The 22025-nt window shown below is 40.8% G+C and overlaps 1 protein-coding gene across 1 annotated transcript in view; it reads right to left on the bottom strand.

Moving 5' to 3' along the window:
• LOC140076571 (rho GTPase-activating protein 6-like) overlaps positions 1-22025 on the bottom strand; it is a 178211-nt gene that overhangs the window by 128672 nt on the left and 27514 nt on the right. The window contains exon 4 of the mRNA XM_072123150.1: positions 11586-11812. Coding sequence (XP_071979251.1) covers positions 11586-11812 — 227 coding nt within the window. The remainder of the gene's footprint in view (positions 1-11585; positions 11813-22025) is intronic.

The raw sequence follows: 22025 nt of genomic DNA, 5'->3' as shown, positions 1-22025 counted from the left end.
TATTTTTTCCCACACTTACACGCCTCATCATCACGTTTCAAGATACCGTTGATACACTGTTTCATCCCACATTCAACATGGCGTCCGATGTCCTTAGGTGTAAGGTGCGCATGCCCGCTGACCGCTGTGCGCCTGCGCGTGTGGGCGGCGGCTCATGTCGTCATCCGGATCATGTGACTTGCTCCGGGTGACGTACTTGTCCCGCCTACCCACCACGCGGACGCACAAGTCACGGATCATGCGCCCAATACATTTCACCTCCCGCTCATTTGGCGCAGGTGCGCCCTGCTTCTTCTATTGGTCAGCTTCTATGATTTAATCTTCCTGCGCCGTCCACAGCACCACCCCTTGACAAAGTCCTGTGAGGACGAAACACGTGTCGGGGAGGTGCTGGGCAGCTCTCCTCTCATGCGCTGTTGACACTTTAAATTTGTAGGTATAACTGTTTTATTTCCATCTTTGCGCTCCTATTACTTACTGTTTACTCATCCAGCATTGACTGGTCTCTAGGGCTTTGCACTATGCACTTTATGATGTTATGTAATATCTTGCCTATTGTCCATTAACTATTTGTGCTGCCCAGCACCTATTTTGGCTGTTTGCCTTGTAACCACCTGGTATTATGTGATTGTTTTATTTTTAACACATATCAATAAATTTCATGTTTTAGTAACGCACACTCACTTTGTTTCTTCTTTGGTTATTTGCTTTTTGAGCTTAGCAACTTGTATATTGTTGGTGCCCTATCTGTATTGTGGCAACATTGCTGTAATTTATGGCACAAACGGTCAATATTTTGCTTTAATAGGTCTTTCTTAGTGTCAAAGTTAATTCATGTTTCAACAGGTGGACTGGCTACGATATCTTATTTTCCTTCTTGAAGCTTGTGCAATATACCACATGTAATGTATGAGCAATGTAATACCCTGACCGTTATTTCTTGAAGTCAATTGCTGGTCCTATAATGTGGTAATGAATGAGCAATAGCCACAATCTCAAGAAGGTTACTTTATTTGACCCATCAAAAGTACGGTACAAAACTAACAAAAATAAAAAAACCTCAAATCTCCACCCTTTCCCTAGAACTGATATAAATAAACAGTAAAAATCATAAACACATTAGGTATCGACGCATTTGAAAATGCCGATCTATAAAAATATGATAACGATTTTTCACTGCATTTAACAATGTAACGGAAAATCGGGTCCAAAGTCGAAAATGCCACTTTTTTGCAGTTTAAAAAAAAATTAAAAATTCTATAAAAAGTGATCAAAACGTTGTACAGTACTAAAAATGATAACACCGTAAACGTCATCCGCAAAAAACTACCCCTCCCAAAGCTCCTTACACCAAAGAATAAAAAATTTTTTTAGAGGAGGTTTTTATTTTTTAAATGTATGAAAACATTATAAAACCAATACAAATTTGGTATCCCCGTAATCATACTAACCCAAAGAATAACGTAAACATGTCATTTGGGGCATACAGTGAAATCCGTAAAAACCAAGCCCACAAGAATACGGAACAAATGCGTTTTTTTTACCAATTTCCACAGCATTTGGAATTTTTTCCCGCTTCTCAGTACACGGCATGGAATATTCAATACCACCATTTTGAAGTGTAATTTATTACGCAGAAAATAAGCGATCACACTGCTCTGTACATGGAAAAATAAAAAAAATTATAGATTTTTGAAGGTGGGGAGTGAAAAATGAAAACACAAAAACGAAAAAGGACTGCGGCTTTAAGGAGTTAAAAAACTCAGTTCTGTTATTGCTGTGCCGCTGTATAAAGTCTTCAATTCACCAGTTATAAATGGTGTACCACAGGTTTCTGTGCTTGGCCCAGTTCTACTTAATTTATTTATTAATGACGTAGGAATAAATAGCACTGTGTCTACTTTTGCAGGTTATTTATTAACTGTCCTAAATCAGGCCTAAAACTTAACTTTTATTAATATTCAAAGTTCCAAATATGGACAGCACCCATCTTCGGCGCGTAGCTGCGCGCCCTCGTCCGACGATCCTGCAGTCTGCGCATGCGCAGAACAGCAGGCCCGCGCCTGTGCAGCCCCGGCTTCGGAGCAGTGACTGCGCAGGCACGGGCCTGCTGTTCTGCGCATGTGCAGGATCGTCGGACGAGGGCTACAAGCAGCTGCGCGCCGAAGATGGTGAGTAGGAGGAGAAAAGAGGCTACCGGGGCGTGGAGTAGCCGCCTCGTGTAACCTCAGATGCGGCTACTGCATGCCCCAGTAGCCGCATAATAAAATTAGCATAAAAGTTTGATAAAAGTTACCAAAAAAGTGCACCTACCACCCGATCTACCTTTATAGGTAGATTTGTGGTGGTAGGTTCCTTTAATGGTATATGCTGTACCTGTTCTGGGGTGATAAATGTATCTCCTTTCTGTACATTCCCACACTGTGCACAATTGAGATATGGTCCCATGTTTAGGGGTGCCAAGGAAGCGTTGTCGCCTGGAGGGCCCGACCAGGCCTTCGTCAGCTTTAACCAGTCTATCCCTGAGATTGGGAGGAACATATATCAGGGTATCCATTCCTGAGGACGGACCAATGACTGCAAATGTGTTTATTTAATCGGTAGATGGAGGGATAATAGTGAAGCACAAAAGTAACATGTGGGACATCAGGGGTGGGTCTAACAGATGGTGAAGGTTCACTATTTAGGATTGTTTTGGGATATACCCATCCCTGGAACTTCTGTTGCAGTTGAGTTAAACGTGATTGTAACTGGATGGGGTCTGTCTCTATTCTACGTAGCCGTTGAAATTGTGATTTGGGTAGGGATCTTTTGCAAGGTACGGGATTGGAACTAGAGAAATGAAGTAAGCTATTGTGATCGGTCGGTTTTGTGAACAAATCTGTAGATAAATAGCCTAAGGAAGCCAATTTCCGGCCAAACATTATTTAGATGGGAGTGGAATGTGAGTAGGGTATCCAATGGACCTCCTCATATGCAGATGATATTGTCAATGTATCTTTTCCATAACTTAGCATATGTCCTGGAACATGAAATAATTATGGTTTAGGTCAAGACAGAGTTTTTTCACCTGTGGTGGATGAGAAGAATTGTTTAACAGTTTAGATACGGCATGTAGACCCTTTTCATGTTGGATACTAGTATATAAACTAGTTACGTCCCAGGTGCTTCTTTGGGTATTTGGCAAATGGTGTGGACCTCTTTTAGAAAATCGGATGTATCCAAGAGAAATGACTGGGAGGATTTAATTAGGGGTGTGATCATTTTCTCTATGAAAATGCCTAATGGACATAGAAGTGAATCTGTAGATGCAGCAATAGGTCGGCCTGGAGGCTTTTGTATTCTCATGTGTATTTTGGGGAGTACATGTAAATGACAGGAGTTATAGAATATTTTGACATGTGTCGCTTTATATGGTTAAAACTTTTGAACACTGTTACTTATCACAGCGATTCTGAGATAGTTTTTTTTCTCACATGTTGTACTTCATTTTAGTGGCAAATGTTGGTCTGATACGTTTTGCGTTTATGCACAAAAAAAAAGAAAAAATTATTGTGTTTTCAGGCAGATAGTTTTAGCACCTAAATAAGTTGCCGAATAACATTTCCCATATGTCTACTTTACATTTTCATAATTTTTGAAATGTCTGGATAATTTATTACAAATCGGCTTACAAATCGAATATTGATTACATTTTCAGAATCTACTATTTTGGTGATAAATACTGTTTTGAAAGAAATTTTAACTATTTAGCATTAAAAACCCCCTACATAATCAACCAATTTTCAAATCTGCACCCCTCAAACTATCAGAAACAGCTTTTAGGAAGATTGTTAACCCCTTGAGATCTTCATAGTAATTGAATCAAAACGGAGGTGAAATTTAGAATGGTCATATTGTTCCCTTATACGTTCATTTAGCCCTAAAATTTACACATTTCCAAAGTATAAAAAGGGAAAGCCCATCTTAAAATTTGTTATGCAATTTCTCCCGAGTACAGAGACCCCCCACATGTGGCCATTACTTGTTTTATGGGGGCACAGCGAGGTTCAGAAGGGAAGGAGCGCCCTGCAGCTGCCAGGATTTTAGTTTCCTCATTGGCCCCTTTTGTAGGCTATAAAATTTTTGCTTTTTTTGTTTTTGGGGCCATGTGATGGCATTTTTTTTGCGGGATGAGATGCTTTTTCCACTGTTACCATTTTAGGGTTGGTATATCCTATTGTTGAAAATTTATGAACTTTTTTTTGAGGTCAGGAGTAGAAAAGCATCAATTCTGTACTGGATTTTCACTTTTTTTTTGGTGTTTACCGTATAGCCTAATAAGCCTGTTATCTTTATTCTATGGGTCAGTACGATTATGGGGATACCATACATGAATACTTTTTCTTATGTTTTACTAAATTTGCCAAATAAATCCCTAATGTGGGCAAAAAATAATTTTTTGCATCGCTGTCTTCCAAGTGGCATAACATTTTTAAATTTTTGGCTACAGAGCTGGTTGATGGCTTGCTTATTTTTAGTTTTTTTATCACTTTTTATTGCATTTTTGTGGGATTAAATACCGTATTTTCCGGGCCATTAGGCGCACCGGAATATAAGGCGCATTAGTCCGATGCGCCTTATATATGTAATAATTCCATATATAAGGCGCATCGGACTATAAGGCGCAGGGTCGGGGGCGTGTCGGAGGTCCGGGGGCGGAGCGGAGACCCGACGGGACGCGACGCTGAGAAGAGACGCGGCGACGCGGGGAAGGTGAATGGGGAAGGTGAGTGGGAGGTGGAGTAGGGCAGCGGACCATACTTACATAGGTCCCCGCTACCGGAGACAGCAGATCTCCAGCGGGAAATGCAGACCACGCGGCAGAAGTTGTTCGTGCCGCGTGGTCTGCAGTTCCCGCTGGAGATCTGCTGTCTCCGGTCTCCGGTAGCGGGGACCTATGTAAGTATGGTCCGCTGCCCTGTGCCATACATAGGGCGCACCGAACTATAAGGCGCACTTTGGATTTCCTAGGAAATCCAAGGCTTTTAAGTGCGCCTTATAGTCCGGAAAATACGGTAGGTAAAAATCATAATTTTTGGCGGGTTTTTAAACATTTTTTTTAACACCATTCATCGTATGGGCTCAATAATTATTTTTATTCTACGGGTTGTTACGGACACGGTGATATTATATATGTCGGGTTTGTGTTATGATTTAGACTTTTTTGTGCATTATATGTCTGTCTCTTTATATGTTTTGGGGCTTATGAGCATTTTTATTGATTTATTAATTTATTTTTTATTGAATACATTTTTTTTTTTTTAACTTTTTTACTGTTTCCACCATGGGACATGAATAAGCAATCATCTGATTGCTTGTTCATGATAAGACTCTGCAATACTGACGCACATGCATAGCCTGACACTGTGCCTTTAAGATGACGTCACATCTTAAAGGCACAGTTTAAAATTCATTTTATTGCATGATGCACCTTTTCTCCCACAGGTGGCGCTCACTGCCTGTTTTCTGTCGTATATGCAAATATATATTTTTTCATGCACTGTGTACTGTGGTGTTAAAGACAGATACTTTATATCGAATTAAGCATTTATATATCACTTACATTATTTTTCACTTGATAAGTTGTTGCTATTTTAATCTGGCCTGTAGCAAGATATTCTTTTATCAGGACTTGTGATGTGCCTGTAGTTCACCATATGGTGTTTTTATGAGTTGTATTTATGTCATAGTGACTAAACATGTGTTATCTTTTGTGTTTATTTAATAAAGTTTATATTATTGATAAATCAGTTGGTGATTTATTCTACATACCTTTTTTAATTCAGTACCGTGTCTGTGCATAGGTATATCTTCTTAATGGCACTGCCTGCCGGCAGCCCTGGGGTCCTGATCGCATCTCAGGGCTGCCATAGAAACAGATGGCATCCCCCGGAAACGGATTAAACACCCACGAACAGAGCCCACTTGGATCGTGGATGTTACCCAGGCATATAAGCGGTAGATTACCGGGTAGACATCCCGCGGCTCCCGATGCCAGTTCGGCATTGGCACCGGCATTGGCTCAGCACCGTACTTGTACAGCCCAGAGCTCTAGGGGGTTAAGCTGTGTATGCATTTCTTCTAGATAATCCTGTCTGTCCATAATGACAATTGCTCTGCTTTTGTCGGCTGGTTTTATTGTGATCGTTTTGTTGTCTAAGAGGGAACAGAGGGCTTGTTTTTCTAAGCTAGAAATGTTAGTAGGGTCCTGGAGTTTACCTTTCTCTACCTCTTTTATAAATTTTTTGAAATCTCTGGAAATGAGAGATATGAAGGTCTCAATGTTATGGTCACCCTTATATGGCATATAGGTGCTTTTGGCTGGTAAGCCCAAGTCTTGGGCTCAAACCAAAGTTCCTTGTACTGTAGTACAGTCATTGGACAAATTGTCCTCATTGTGAAATAAGTTCTCAGTCTCAAAGTTCTGTAGAACCTCTAGAGGTCCATTTATAATGCATGAAATGTTTTGAGTCTCTATGATGGGCAGGAAGAAAGTCCTTTCTGTAACAACCTTAATTGTTATCGGCTTAGGTTGACTGATGAAATGTTGACGACAAGGGGGGGTTTGGTTACCTGAGACCTCGTGGTCATCGTTGGACCTTGTAATGCGATGGCACTAGCCTCCTCGCCTGTTCTTAGTGGTCCTGGTCTGTGTCTTTGGCTTTTAAAACTACCCCGATATGGGTATGGTCCAGGTTGCTCTGAGCTGGAGCTTGACGATTCCATGGAATCCCTGTGATTTCGGTGACGGTGACGTGAGAAGGAGAAATCCTGCCATTTATAAACCCTGTCATGGTGATAGTCATCGGTATCGTGGATAAATTTTATAACATTTCTTTTGTCCCAACTTTTTTTTGTAGTATCCTAAGTACTGTTGTGTCTTGTCGTTGAGGGAAGTGAAGTCTTCACTGGATAATGTGGACGATAGTTGGTTTACAATAGCAGTAACGTTTTCCTTGGTTTTAGAGATTTTTCTTCGACTGTTAGAGTGATCAGATCATCTCCAAGCATAAAAACATCAAGTGCAAAAAAAATATTACCATTACCCTTTCATTTTGACCAGGCAAAGCACAGTATTACACAAGTGAAATTTTAGGTTCTGGAACAAATCAAACCACCTAGATGCAGCGACAACAGAATTAGACAGTTAAAACTCAGAGAGGTGTTCTGGATCCATCTCCTCAACTACATGACTCCTCATGGTCTCAATAGGAAATATGAGATCCAGGGTTTCATCTGATGCATTAATTTTGTATTCTATTTATTCGATTATACTGACATCTTTGTGTTTCTCTACAGATCCGCTGATTGGTACTCTCCTCCATCCGGATTGCATGGGTAAAAATATGTCTTTTCTTCTTTTCTTTATTTCTTCTTCTACCGTACTTACTCTCTCTTTCTTTTTTTCCTCTCTCATTTCATTCTTTCTTCACTCATTTCTCTCTACCCCCTTATACACAACATACTACACCTTCATGCATACTTGTACATTCCACATCTACTGATTATAATACACGCACTCAAGATATCTCTTTACACCACATTTATATTTCCTATTGCTCCATCATATCCTATCTACATCCATACTCATTCACATATACCATCTTCACTTATTTATTATAGATTTTGATCCATCTTTCTTTAGTACATCCCGTAGTACAACATATTCTTCCTCTGCTATTTTTGGTTTCATTTCTTCAGGTTGATTCAGAAGATTGCTATTACCTGGGTGATGTATTCCACAGTGAAATGCAGAGCCGGAACGTCACTTCCGGATTCCAGGTTTCTGGTCACAATATAAATGCTGGCGTATACCTCATACACCAGCTCTTCTCCCTGGTGGAAGGCTTCCGCCATTCCTGTATCCAATCTTCAACAAATGGTCAGCTGCATGTTTTTCTAATTTTCGCTCCCCCTGCAATCCGGTGAGTATGAGTTCTGTATACACTAGCCTGTATGCCAAAAGGGCTTGCTGCCGTATACTTAGCAATACGCTTACTTACTACTCTCAGTCAATAGAAAGCCCTCCACCTCCTGATCATTCCACCACCCTGCCTGCATGCTGCTATTTCTCTGGTTTGTTTGCCAGGTCACTTGTTATATGTACTAGGGTTTGCCTCCATTACCTTTTTCGACTTTTTACCATGTGTACATTGTAGGCATTAATTCACTTAACCCTTACTTCCATGGCAGCTTGACAGATGCACTTGCACTTTATATGTGTCTTTTCATTGTTTAGGGGTGGTTTTGGGTGGATACCACCCATTCAGGAGGTGTCTTGTTTTTGCACCGACCATAGTGCATAACATGGTAGACAATTGTATGTACTTTGGTACAGTTTTAATTGATTTTATATGCATGTTTGTGTTCAGTGTTGAATATTAATAAAATTAGTTTTTTCTCTGATTCTTGATTTACTTACTACTCTGGCGCTATTTCGCCCATATCCAAGGCCATTAAACCTACAATCTGTCATTGCTTATATGTAGCTTTGCTACTATATCCATTGTCCGCTTTATTTACTTATGACCAGTATACGTGCACATTAATACCCACAGTAGATTTTACAATATGCACGCCTGCTACTTCGGCACTATCATGCCTATACCATAAGTTATGAAATCTAAAATAAGCCATTGCATGTATGATTTTCTGAAACTGTATCCATGGTCTGCCTCACCTAATTATGATTACTATGCATACTCATGTAAACGTATATTGGCCCATACAGACAGGTAGCCCACTATCTTGCTCATATAGCATGTGATCTACACTCACCGGCCACTTTATTAGGTACACCTGTCCAACTGCTCTTTAACACTTAATTTCTAATCAGCCAATCACATGGCAGCAACTCAGTGCATTTAGGCATATAGACATGGTCAAGACAATCGCCTGCAGTTCAAACCGAGCATCAGTATGGGGAAGAAAGGTGATTTGAGTGCCTTTGAACGTGGCATGGTTGTTGGTGCCAGAAGGGCTGGTCTGAGTATTTCAGAAACTGCTGATCTACTGGGATTTTCACGCACAACCATCTCTAGGGTTTACAGAGAATGGTCCGAAAAAGAAAAAACATCCAGTGAGCGGCAGTTCTGTGGGCGGAAATGCCTTGTTGACGCCAGAGGTCAGAGGAGAATGGGCAGACTGGTTCGAGCTGATAGAAAGGCAACAGTGACTCAAATCGCCACCCGTTACAACCAAGGTAGGCAGAAGAGCATCTCTGAACGCACAGTATGTCGAACTTTGAGGCAGATGGGCTACAGCAGCAGAAGACCACACCGAGTGCCACTCCTTTCAGCTAAGAACAGGAAACTGAGGCTGCAATTTGCACAAGCTCATCAAAATTGGACAGTAGAAGATTGGAAAAACGTTGCCTGGTCTGATGAGTCTCAATTTCTGCTGCGACATTCGGATGGTAGGATCAGAATTTGGTGTCAACAACATGAAAGCATGGATCCATCCTGCCTTGTATCAACGGTTCAGGCTGGTGGTGGTGGTGTCATGGTGTGGGGAATATTTTCTTGGCACTCTTTGGGCACCTTGGTACCAATTGAGCATCATTGCAACGCCACAGCCTACCTGAGTATTGTTGCTGACCATGTCCATCTTTTTATGACCACAATGTACCCAACATCTGATGGCTACTTTCAGCAGGATAATGCGCCATGTCATAAAGCTGGAATCATCTCAGACTGGTTTCTTGAACATGACAATGAGTTCACTGTACTCAAATGGCCTCCACAGTCACCAGATCTCAATCCAATAGAGCATCTTTGGGATGTGGTGGAACGGGAGATTCCCATCATGGATGTGCAGCCGACAAATCTGCGGCAACTGTGTGATGCCATCATGTCAATATGGACCAAAATCTCTAAGGAATGCTTCCAGCACCTTGTTGAATCTATGCCACGAAGAATTGAGGCAGTTCTGAAGGCAAAAGGGGGTCCAACCCGTTACTAGCATGGTGTACCTAATAAAGTGGCCGGTGAGTGTATGTCAGTACCAATTTTATCCATTACTGTGATTCACTATTTGATGTTATATATTAGGCAGAACGACTGTCTAGATAGTCCATTCCCTACTGCTATTATGATTTTTGCTACTCATTTTAGTCTGATGGTTTATATGTTTATGTGTTTTCCACATATTTATTAAATTTTTTATTTGTTTACAGTGTCTGATGAAGGTCTTAGTCAAGACCGAAATGTTACATACATTTACTTTTTGGATTGCTTATCACTTAATAAGTTTACATGCTTTCATTCTAAAGGAGTGCCAAGTGTTTATTTTACATATCTATGGACTGGTTTCCCTACTTGAGCACCCTATAGACTATAAGTGGAGTGATGTGTAGTACTATTGTTAGTTTGGGTATGAATTTGGCTTAGTGATAGAAAACAGAGGATTGTCATTAATGGCACATTCCCTGATTGGGTTGACGTTACCAGTGGAGTGCCACAGGGGTCAGTATTGGGCCCCCCTTCTTTTTAATATTTTTATTAATGACCTTGTGATAAATGTCAAGTTATGCACGTGGACCATGTAAACAAAAAGTACAATTATGTTCTAAATATATAATAGATTCTCATCATAAGGACATAGTTGTGCCCTTATACATATCACTGATCAGACCACACACAGAATATTGGGGCACATTTACTATGGATGTGGGAAACTGTGTGGGACAAAATGGGGCAGATATATCAAGTGTCTGAAAGTCAGAATATTTCTAGTTCCCCATGGCAACCAATCACAGCTCCCCTTTAGAATATTCATGAGCACTGGTTAAATGAAAGCTGAACTGTGATTGGTTGCCATGGGCAACTAGAAATATTCTGACTTTCAGACACTTGATAAATCTGCCCCTATAGTGGCACAGACACTTCTTAAATACCAAGTAGTTTACACCTAAAAGTCCGTCAGAAAACAGGCACAAAACCTTTAGTAAAAGTACCCCATTGTGTACAGTTTTGGGCACCAGTGTACAAAAAGGATAAAGTAGAACTGATATGGTGCAGAGGATAGCAATCAAGATTATTATGGGAATGGGGGGATTAGAATACAATAATAGATTAATAAACTTGCGGTTATTCAGTTTAGAAAAAATACCTCATTAACTTGTAGTTCCCAATGGTATGCTGCTACTATAAAATATGATTACTTACTAATTACAGTGCAAGGCTTTACCATTATGTCATTGAATAAGGGAACAGCCTGTGAAGGTACAAGTACATTAGCAGAGGCTTAAGGATTTTGTGTGGTTCATAAATACCACAAATGCCCTTTCCACAGAATAAGGAGCTATAGGAGCTGTATTTAAAGCAATCTCGCAGGCTTTTCGATATATTTCTATTAGCGGTAGAAACCTCGGAACAATGCTCAGCTATCTCTGGTAATCCTATAGTGAAGCATCACTAGTTTATTTAGGTATGTGTTCTGTAGTCTGAAACTGTTCATTAAACTGCTAGTAGTGCAAGAAGAATAATCATGGCAGTATGATAAAGTCAATAGTAAAGGTATTTTAAATCATTTGGATTTCTCACCCTTCTTCTTGTCTGTGTTGTACCATAGCTCAGTATGGATGATAGAGGAATGTCTGTTAACACGCCTGGATCAGATGCACGTTGTGTTTGGACCAGAAAGCTCAAGACACTACTCTCAACTTCAGCACATGCTCTTCTATTTCGAACAGGAAGAATGCGCTGTCGTTCCACCCGATCCTGTGCAATGACATCTAAAAGAGTAACCCCAAATAATCCATGTGGAGTATCTAGAAAAAAACATTACAGAAATTTTAAAAATAATAATAATAATAATTCTTTTATTTATATAGCGCACACAGATTATGCAGCGCTGCACAAGCGTGTCAAATTGGTCCCTGTCCCCATGGGGCTCACAATCTAAACAACCTAACAGTATGTTTTGGAGTGTGGGAGGAAACTGGAGTACCCGGAGGAAACCCACGCAAACACAGAGAGAACATACAAACTCTTTGCAGATGTTGACCTGAGTGGGATACGAACCCAGGACCCCAGTGCTGCAAGGCAGACGTGCTACTCACTCAGCCACCGTGCCGCCCAAAAAATAAATGATCCAAAAGGCCACTCAGGTATGGTATAGAGCAGTGATGGGCAACCTTTTGAGCTTGGTGTGTCAAAATTCGCCAAAAAAACGATCATAACTCGGGTGGTGTGTCACCTTGACAAAAAAACATAATTTTGTGATATTTATAGTTTAAATAACAAATATGTATACTATTTAACTTCTAGGGTACTTTAACTGTAGGTTGTCTGATTGATCCTACCATGTACTGCCATTCTACAGTCTGGCAGTATATGGGGATTTTCCGCATCATCTATTACTATGTGCAAATCACACATTGTAATAGATCGGTTACAATTAGACAGGTGTGGAAATGCTTAGTAACATGTGAACTTTCAGTCATGAAAGTTCACAGGTTATAGCGAGGGCGCAGGCGCCGCTGTCTGCATCTCCCTTATGCCCTCTTGGCATGGAGAAGGTGTGAGGAGCAAAATAATCGCAATGTCTGGCGATTTGCAAGGCGTTGCTATTATTGCAGGGCTTGTACGTCACAAAACTGACACACAAGACCTGATGACTGTCTTCTATCATACAGTGCACTGACCTTACTTACTATATGATGAAAGTGGTTGTCCTCCCTTGCCCCTGCTGTGGAGATGGTCAGTGTAGAGGATACAGCTGCTGGGACATCACACAAGGCAGCAGCGATGTGACCTCTGACTGTGCTGCCATCCTCCCCCCACCACAACTATCAGGAGCTGCAGAGGAGCCTCCTGGGTGTAAGGCCGGGTCACCTCTCCTGCTGTGCCCCATGCTGATACCTGTGCTGACTGGAGACACTAGGCACAGCTCACACATGGGGAGTTTTGAGCACGTTTTTGGGCAGTCCGTCAAAAACCTCATGTCTTAAAAAATGCATGCGTTTTTGAAAATCGCATGCGTTTCTGACCTGTTTCAGTTAAGATAATTGGTCAAACCTGTCAAAAAAAGGCATGCGTTTTTCAAAAATGCATGCATTTTTTAATGCATGCGGTTTTTTGACGGACTGCTTAAAAACGGGCCAAAAACGCAACATGTGCCATCACCCAAAGGGTCCCCCTGCTGACGTTTATGTGTGTCGACTATTAATAGCAGATATTAACCCCTTAAGGACTAAGCTCATTTGAACCCTTACGACATAGCCCAATTTTCAAATCTGCCTGTGTCGCGATATGCAGTTATAACTTTAGCACACTTTATCTTATGCTATATTTTATTCGAAATATATTGCACTTATTTGTAAAATAAATTGAAATTTGGTGAACATTTCTAAATGTTATATTCATCAAACAGATTCCCATATGTCTGCTTTATGCTAACATATTTTTAGATAAAATTCAGATTCAATATTTTTAGAGGACAATTCATCTTCGTAAGGGTTTTCAAAGTTTTATTTATTAGCAACTCCCTGCAAATCGTCCTATTTTTAAAACTGCAACCCTCAAACTATACAGTACTGCCTTTGTTAAGTGTGAAAACTATTTAAGCTTCTCAAAAGAATTAAAACAAAATGGAGGAATTTGGAATTTTAACATTTTGACAATAAAATGATTAGTCCTAAAATTTACACATGCATGCAGGATAAAATGAGAAAATACATCTTGGGTTTTGTTGTGCAGAGCAATACCCCACATGTAAATGTCAACTACTTTAGGGGCCCACATCAGAGCACAGGACGGAAGGAGACATTAAATTTTCAATGACATTGTTTTTAGGTGCCATTGTATATTTGAAAAGTTTCAGAGCATGAGTACAGGGAACCCCTATAAATGATCCTATTTTGAAAATAACAGCACCCAGAGAATTTATCAAGGTTTATGATGAGCTTTTTACCACCACAATTTACATTGGTTTTTGTAATTGAAAATCTATTTCCAAAAAACCCTGCTTTGCGCCTAATTTTTTTTTTTAGAAGGGGTTAAAGAAGTAAACGCACCCCGTTATTTGTTACCCAGTATCTCCTGAATATAGTAATATCCCACAGGTGATCACAAACTGCTGCATGGGTGCACAGTTTGGTTTGGAAGGGAATAAGTGTCTTTTGGCGGATTTTGCTGGAACAGATTTCAGGCGCTATGTCGCATTGGCTTAGCCCCTAATATAGTAGGACAGTAAAAACCTCCAAAGGGTGGACAGATTTTAAAAACTAGACCCCTCCAAGATTGCAGTAACACTATGGGGTACATTTACTTACCCGGTCCAGAGGATTTCCTGAATGCAGCGATATAATAAGATTGTGCGCCTGATTTCCTGCATGTGTCGCTTCCCGATCAGGTCCGCCACAGTTCACCATCTTCCTCCCAGTGTATGTAAGTGCATGTCTTGTGACACAATTTTAAAGTTAAATCCCCCGGTTTGTCCGAATCAGTCGGATCGTCCGATCCCCGATTTGCGTTGTATGAAAGTTGGCGCCGCTGCACCAAAATCTGATTGCGTGCCCCAAGATTCCCTTCTAAATTACTGTTCCAGAGATGCAAATATGAAAACGTCAGAATTTCCAGCTAAAATGAGTCTGCGGGACCCTTAGTAAATAAGCCCCTATATTTGGGGGTTCCATACCCCATCGTTTAACCTTTATTAGCTTTTTTGGGGTGTTATCGCAAAAAAAATCTACTCAGCAATTTTTTGTGTTTTACACACCAAATAGCATAGATAACATGTTATTTATGTTCTATGGGTCAGGTGATATCCCATTTATATAACTTTTTTATGTTTGACTTGTTCTACAAAACAAAGACTCATTTGGAGAGAAAAATCCCTTGATTTTGCATTCCCATCTACTAAGTGGTGTAATATTTTTAAATATTATATATATTTTTTTGTTGATTGAGCTTTTAAGGGCTTATTTTTTACGGGACCAGTTGTACTTTTTATTGGTTTTTCTTTGGTTGTAAGCTTATTTTTTGCTTAAACAAATTTTGCCTTTGTTTTTATTTTTAAGGCGTTCACCATACGGGTTCATTTTATTTAATTGTACGGGTTGTTACGAACATGGCAAAACCCTATATGTCCTGTTTGTGTGGTGATTTTTACATTTTATTGTGTTTGGGAGTTTTACACTATATGGGGCATTTAAGGGACTTTAATTTTGTAAAATTAGTTTTTTTTTTTACACTTTTTTTTTGTCCCCCTTTGGGACTTGAACAAGGCATCATCTCATAACATACAGCTGGCCATGTGTTTACCTGGTTTGAATCAGTTTTTCTTAATTTCGGGAAGTGTAAAAAGCTGTCAGACGTATTCAAACCAGCCAAATGCATGGTAAAAATGCATGCTTTCTCAATGGATTAAAAATCGCACCAAGAACGGTCCAAGAACCGCCGTGTGACAGCACCCTAAGAGAGCTGGGGGTGATTTCTAAAGCCACAGCAGGAATCATTCATTCCTGCCAGACAGTTGCTGCTCATCAGCATGTAGATTCTTCCTCCAGTACCCTTCATAAAGAGTGTGCATGTCTGTGACAATTGCTTATTTTATGTTTGTATTACGTGGATGTGTGACTTATATGTATGTATACACATGTGTATGTGTGCTGGATGTGCCTGTGAAGTTGTAAAATGTATGTACCGTATAATGTGTATATATTATGATCTTCAGAACCACACAATCTTGCTTGGTCAATGGAATACTGTATGCTGGTTGTAGTCCATGGAGTGAACACAGTCAGCCACCTTGGCTATAAGATAATGGAAATCCAATCGTGTGCGCCAATAACCCATGTTAAATACAGCGTAAATTGGAAATAGTCAGGAAAACCGACGGAAATGCGGTCCACGGACCCTTAGCAAGTGTGGTCCAATTTGTCTTTTCCACCCTTCTCCTACTTTTCCAGATTCTTCAGCAAACAAGCTCGGAAGAAAAATGATCCCAGCTTTGACTTTACAGAATCTACTCCACCAGCTTCATCATCATGCTCAAGGTATGAAAACCAAAAAAGCAAACACAGAGACTTAAGAGGAACAGTGTCTGTTAGGAAGACAGATTCCTACCACCAGGCTGCATCCTGAAACACTAGACAGGACGCTCCTGTCCATAAAGACAAAGACCCTAACTGTATGTGCCCCATACACAAAAGACCTCATCCACTGAATGAATGTCGTAGGAATAGAGCAAAGACTTTGCAAGAACGCAGAGAAATGCTCAAGGAACTAGGATTTGTTACAAGTAATGTCCTTCTTCAAACCATTTCGCTAAAGACTGTAAGTGTACTGAATGCGGTAGTGACAAACACGCTGTAACCATGCACCCTACCCCTTCTCCTGAAAACCCACAAATTCAAGCAGCATCTAAGGCCATCACAGTGCATGGTGGGGAGCCACCAGCTCAAGTTTCAGCTACTACCACTGTTTCCTTCTCCTGCATGGAAGTATGTGGCAAGGAGAATGGTTCCAAGTGCTGTGCCAAAGTGTGTCTGGTGAGTGTCTACCCAGAAAGGCAACCTGAAAGGGACATCAGGATGTATGCCATAATAGACGAACAAAGCAACAGGTCTCTGGCAAAACCCAAGTTCTTTGAGATCTTCGGTATAAAGGGAGAAGCAATTCCACACACCCTTAACACTTGCTCTGTATGTGTAGAGACCCTTGGCAGAAGAGCCACTGGATACCTTATTTCTCCAATTAACAGGAATATCCATATATCCCTACCAACGTTAATTCTGAGAACGGCGAAACTCAGGGTCGGGCGAGCGAGTGGAGCTGGCGTCCCGTTTTGTATACTGTTTTATGCACATTTTAAACATACTCTTGTGAGTATAACTTTTAAGAATAAAATCCAAAGTTTTAAGAACGTACTATGCGATTTGGTGCCTACTTTCTCTTTTAGTTTCTGCTACCACACTGTTGAATGAGTTTAAGGAGAAAACTGCACCTTAAGGACGTTCTGAATAGTGACCTACATCTTGTTGCAAAACTTTTCTCATCGGTAGAATATAATTGAAGATCTTTGAAGGAATTTTGAACAACAGCCGTATTGGGATCATTGGGAGCTCCGGTCAGAGTTTTTTATACTCCTTTTTTTATTGTTTAAAGTGGGACTTGTTGCACTGTGTTTTTATCATTTTTGACCAGATACCTGATGATAGGGAGGAAATTCCTACTCCTGAAGCTGCTTATCATCATTCCCACTTGAGACACCTAGCTAAAGAGATCCATCCTATGGGCTTGAATGCTGACATCCTTCTCTTGCTTGGGAGAGACATTCTGAGCGTTCATAAGGTACGTCAACAATGCAATGGCCCAGATGATGCCCCACATGCACAAAGACTTCATCTAGGCTGGGTAATCATTGGCAATGTGTGTTCGGATAAGAATCTTAGACCATCTCAAGTGAACTCCTTTAAAACCTTTGTGTTCAATTATGGTCGCACAACTCACTTTAGGCCATGCCCTCATCATTACAAGGTAAAGGAGCATCTTCTTACACCCTATGATGACCTAGGATCAGTGTTTCTCACAACACAAAATGACAACAGAGTAGCTTATTCCATAGAAGATAAAGAGTTTATCAAAATAAAGGACCATGAATGCTTCAAGGATCAATCTAATCATTGGGTTGCACCCTTACCCTTTCGGACTGAAAGAGCCAGGCTTTCTAACAACTGGGAACAAGCATTATCCACATTCATCTCCTTGCAACGTACATTAAGAAACAAGCCTGAGATGAAAAATCACTTTGTGGCCTTTATGGAAAGGATATTTTGCAAGGACCACAAAGAGCCAGCTCCACCTTTGCAAGAACAGGAATAATGCTGGTATCTTCATTCTTTTGGAGTATATCACCCATGGAAACCGAACCAGATCAGGGTGGTATTTGACTCCAGTGCCAAGCATCATGGCATGTCCCTGAACGACTTTCTCCTAACAGGTCCAAACCTGACCGACAACTTGGTAGGAGTGCTTATGCCATTCAGAAAGGAACCAGTTGTCATTACTGCTGACATTGAGCAAATGTTCCATTGTTTCATCGTACGAGAAGACCACAGAAATTACTTCAGGTTTCTATGGCACAGAGACAATGACACTAACAAAGAAATGATTGAATATCGTATTAAGGTGCACGTGTTCGGTAACAGTCCTGTTGCTACGTATGGCCTACGAAGGACTGCTTCCGTTGGTGATTCAGAATTATGGAAAAGACTCTGTCTTTGTCGAGAGAGACTTCTACGTGGACGACGCACTCAAGTCCTTGCCCACAGCAGAAGAGGCCGTAGATCTGCTAAAAAGCACATAAGGTATGTTGTCTAAAGCTTGTTTGAGGTTACACAAAATTGCCTCCAACAGTACTGCTGTCATGAAAGGCTTTCAATCCACTGACCATGCCACAGAATTTAGAGGCTTGAACCTAGGCATAGACATCCCTCCAGTTCAGAGAAGTCTGAGTTTGAGATGGAACTTGTTAAATGATTCTCTTGGCTTCCAGTTCAAATGTACAGACAAGCTGTTCACTAAATGTGGAGTGCACTCAGTGGTGAACAGCTTATATGATCCATTGGGATTTGTAGCACCTTTGACTGTACAGGGCAAATTCAGCTATTGAGGACTGGGATTCTCCACTGCCTCATGACAAGCAGAGGAAGTGGGAATCCTGGAAAGAAACCCTGCATGCCTTAGACAGGATTCACATGCCACGTTGCTACACTAAAGCATCTCTCATCACAAGCCAGAGAAGGGAAGTTCACATATTCTCAGATGCATCGACTGAGGCCATTGCAGCTGTTGCCTACCTGAAGGTAATTGACAATTGCAATAAAGTTCATCTTGGATTTCTGTTTGGAAAGGCTAAACTAGCCCCTAAACCTGAGCACACCATCTCAAGACTTGAACTGTGTGGCGCAGTACTATACTGCAGAAATTGCAGAATTTATACAGCATGAGCTTGATACTCATGTAGATGACAATCAGTTCTACACTGACAGCAAAGTTGTCCTAGGTTATGTAAACAATCAGACTAAATGCTTCTATGTCTATGTCAGTAACTGCATAGAAAGGACTTAGAAAGGACTAGAAAATCCTCCATCACTGAACAATGGCACTATGTGTCATCTAACCTCAACCCTGCAGATTGTACCAGACCATCGTCTGTTAGCACCTTTGCCAAGTCTTCTTGGCTGACAGATCCAGAGTTCTTGCTGAATGAGAATTAAAAAAAAAGAAGAATACAAATCGTGATTAAAACTTAGCTTTACTGAAATGATTAACAATGAACAAACAGTAATATGGCTTCAAAGAAATTGTGTAAACGTATGGTGCCCATCTGAAAAATAAAAAGATGCAATGCAAGTGTGAGCCTGGTGACCTCCTTGTAAGGTTCAAGAGTATTGATGAGTCTTGTAAAGAAAAAAAGGGGGAGAGCTCACCTTTGTAGGCTACACATCTTTTAGTAACAAAGGTTGATAACTACACTCTGGTTTCTGGATGTTCTTCCGTAATGGTGCCAGAAAGAGAGGGACAGTAAGATGGTTACGGGCACCTTATGGCCATATAGAGTGTAGAAAAGAGAGGAAAAGGAATCAGGGTGCTATGACTGTAGGCGTGAGGGGCAAGGGTCAGAATGGCTATCACTCTCCCTGTTAGTGCCCTATATCCGAGGTCTAGAACACCCTGTTGACCTAACCTCGGGGTTGTGGCCCTAGATGGCCACGGACCCCGACAGGAACCTTACCCTAGATAGCTGGCCCTGTTAACGGACCTGGTCTAAAGGTATAGTCCCAGTCGAATGCAGGTAAGTGCAAGAAGTATATTTGGTAGTCTTTATAGACAGAGAAAAGAGTATGTCATAAGGGTTATTGCGCAACCAAATCCCGACAGGGCCTGTTTCACCCTTATAGGGCTCATCAGGGGATAAATAGGTTCACCTTTGGGATACCCTAATGAAAACGATGTAACAAACATATGTTAAGGTGTGTATAGCCTTATACCTATAAAGGTGATGGTTTATAATCAAAAATGAATGTCCTTACCTTACACTGATAGATAGTGCAGGGATAGTGGAGGTTTCCCTTACACTGTTAGATAGTGCAGGGATAGTGGAGGTTTCCCTAATAAGGAAAGAGGTTGATTGGTGATCTGCAACAACCAACAATGTAAACTCGTAAAGACAGGAGTATATATGTAAAGACCTCTGATGGTAACTGTCTTACCTGAGGGAAAGGATAGTTGGATGCTGAAATGCTGCGGGGGTTTAGTTTACACAATTTCTTTGAAGCCATATTACTGTTTGTTCATTCTTAATCATTTCAGTAAAAGCAAATTTTTTATCACGATTTGTATTCTTTTTGTATATTTCATATTGGTTTAGGCTTCTCTCACCTAGTACTTCCTGTGGAATAATTTTTGAAACTTTGAATGAGAATAAAAAAACATCTGATGAAGATGTCTTCAAGATCCTGACAACGATCCTGAGATACGTCCTGAAGTGAGTACCCACATCACCAAGTCTGAAAGGAGTTCCGGCCTGAACTGTCACCGCTTTGAACGTTTTTCCAGATGGCTAAAAATTGAACACACCATTGCAAGATTAGTTCACATTGCGCAGTGTTTTCATACCAGTAACGATAGCACTGAATGTTGTGGATGGCACATGTGTTGCAAGCCTCTCTCAGAAGACATTAAACTGAGTGAAATGTTAGTGATACGTAATGTACAACAAAGTGCTTTTCATAATGAACTGAAATGTCTTTGTGACAGACAGGACATTCCAAAAAGTAGCCCAATTGTCAACATGAAACCAGGGGTTGATGATTATGGTATGCTGAGGGTTGGTGGCCACCTGAACAAGGCCAAGTTAGAAGTGTGTGAAAAGAATCCACTCATTCTACCTGGCTATCACCATGTAACTAATTTGCTCATACGGCATCATCATGAAAGGGTCAAGCACCAGGGCAGACATTTTTACGAGGGTGCTTTAAGAGCCGCAGGCCTGTGGACAGTAGGAGCAAAAAGACAGATTGTTCACATAATTCACAACTGTGTTTCATGTCGCACGTCAAGAGGGAAATTGCAGCAACTGTAAATTGACAGGACAAGCTACCGTTTACCTATGTTGGTATGGATGTTTGGGCCATGGTCAGTGTCTGCACGCAGAACCAGAGGTGGTCACGCTGCGAGCAAACGATGGGCAGTGTTGTTTACATGCATAAGTGTACGTACTATACACATTGAAGTTATAGAGTCCATGGATACTTCCAGTTTTATCAATGCTCTAAGACGATTTCTCGTCATCAGAGGATGAGTAAATCAGAGATCCGACTGTGGGACCAACTTTACAGGTGCCTGCCGAGAATTGAAGATGGATTCTAAGCCAGTTCAAAACTACTAGTCCAAAATCATTAAGGAGGAACTCCACATGATAATAGAGAACTGGGCACATGAAAAAAGCTAAGCAATAATGCGAAACAACCATGTGCTATACCAAAATGATAATCTTTATTCCACTCAATATGAACAACAAATGTAAAATATACACCAAACCAAAAACCAATAAAAACATTTAAAAAGGAAACAAAATCCTCTATACAAAAACCCAAGGGAGGGTAGGGCTTTATCATCATTCTAAACCAAAAGATTATGCTTGATCTATATACACTCACCGGCCACTTTATTAGGTACACCATGCTAGTAACGGGTTGGACCCCCTTTTGCCTTCAGAACTGCCTCAATTCTTCGTGGCTTAGATTCAACAAGGTGCTGGAAGCATTTCTCAGAGATTTTGGTCCATATTGACATGATGGCATCACACAGTTGCCGCAGATTTGTCGGCTGCACATCCATGATGCGAATCTCCCGTTCCACCACATCCCAAAGATGCTCTATTGTATTGAGATCTGGTGACTGTGGAGGCCATTTGAGTACAGTGAACTCATTGTCATGTTCAAGAAACCAGTATGAGATGATTCCAGCTTT

The sequence above is a fragment of the Engystomops pustulosus genome, chromosome 9, assembly GCF_040894005.1.
Source record: "Engystomops pustulosus chromosome 9, aEngPut4.maternal, whole genome shotgun sequence".
Lineage (NCBI taxonomy): Eukaryota > Metazoa > Chordata > Amphibia > Anura > Leptodactylidae > Engystomops > Engystomops pustulosus.
Note: the sequence above shows the minus strand (reverse complement) of the source record. Positions and strands in the feature narration are given on the sequence as shown.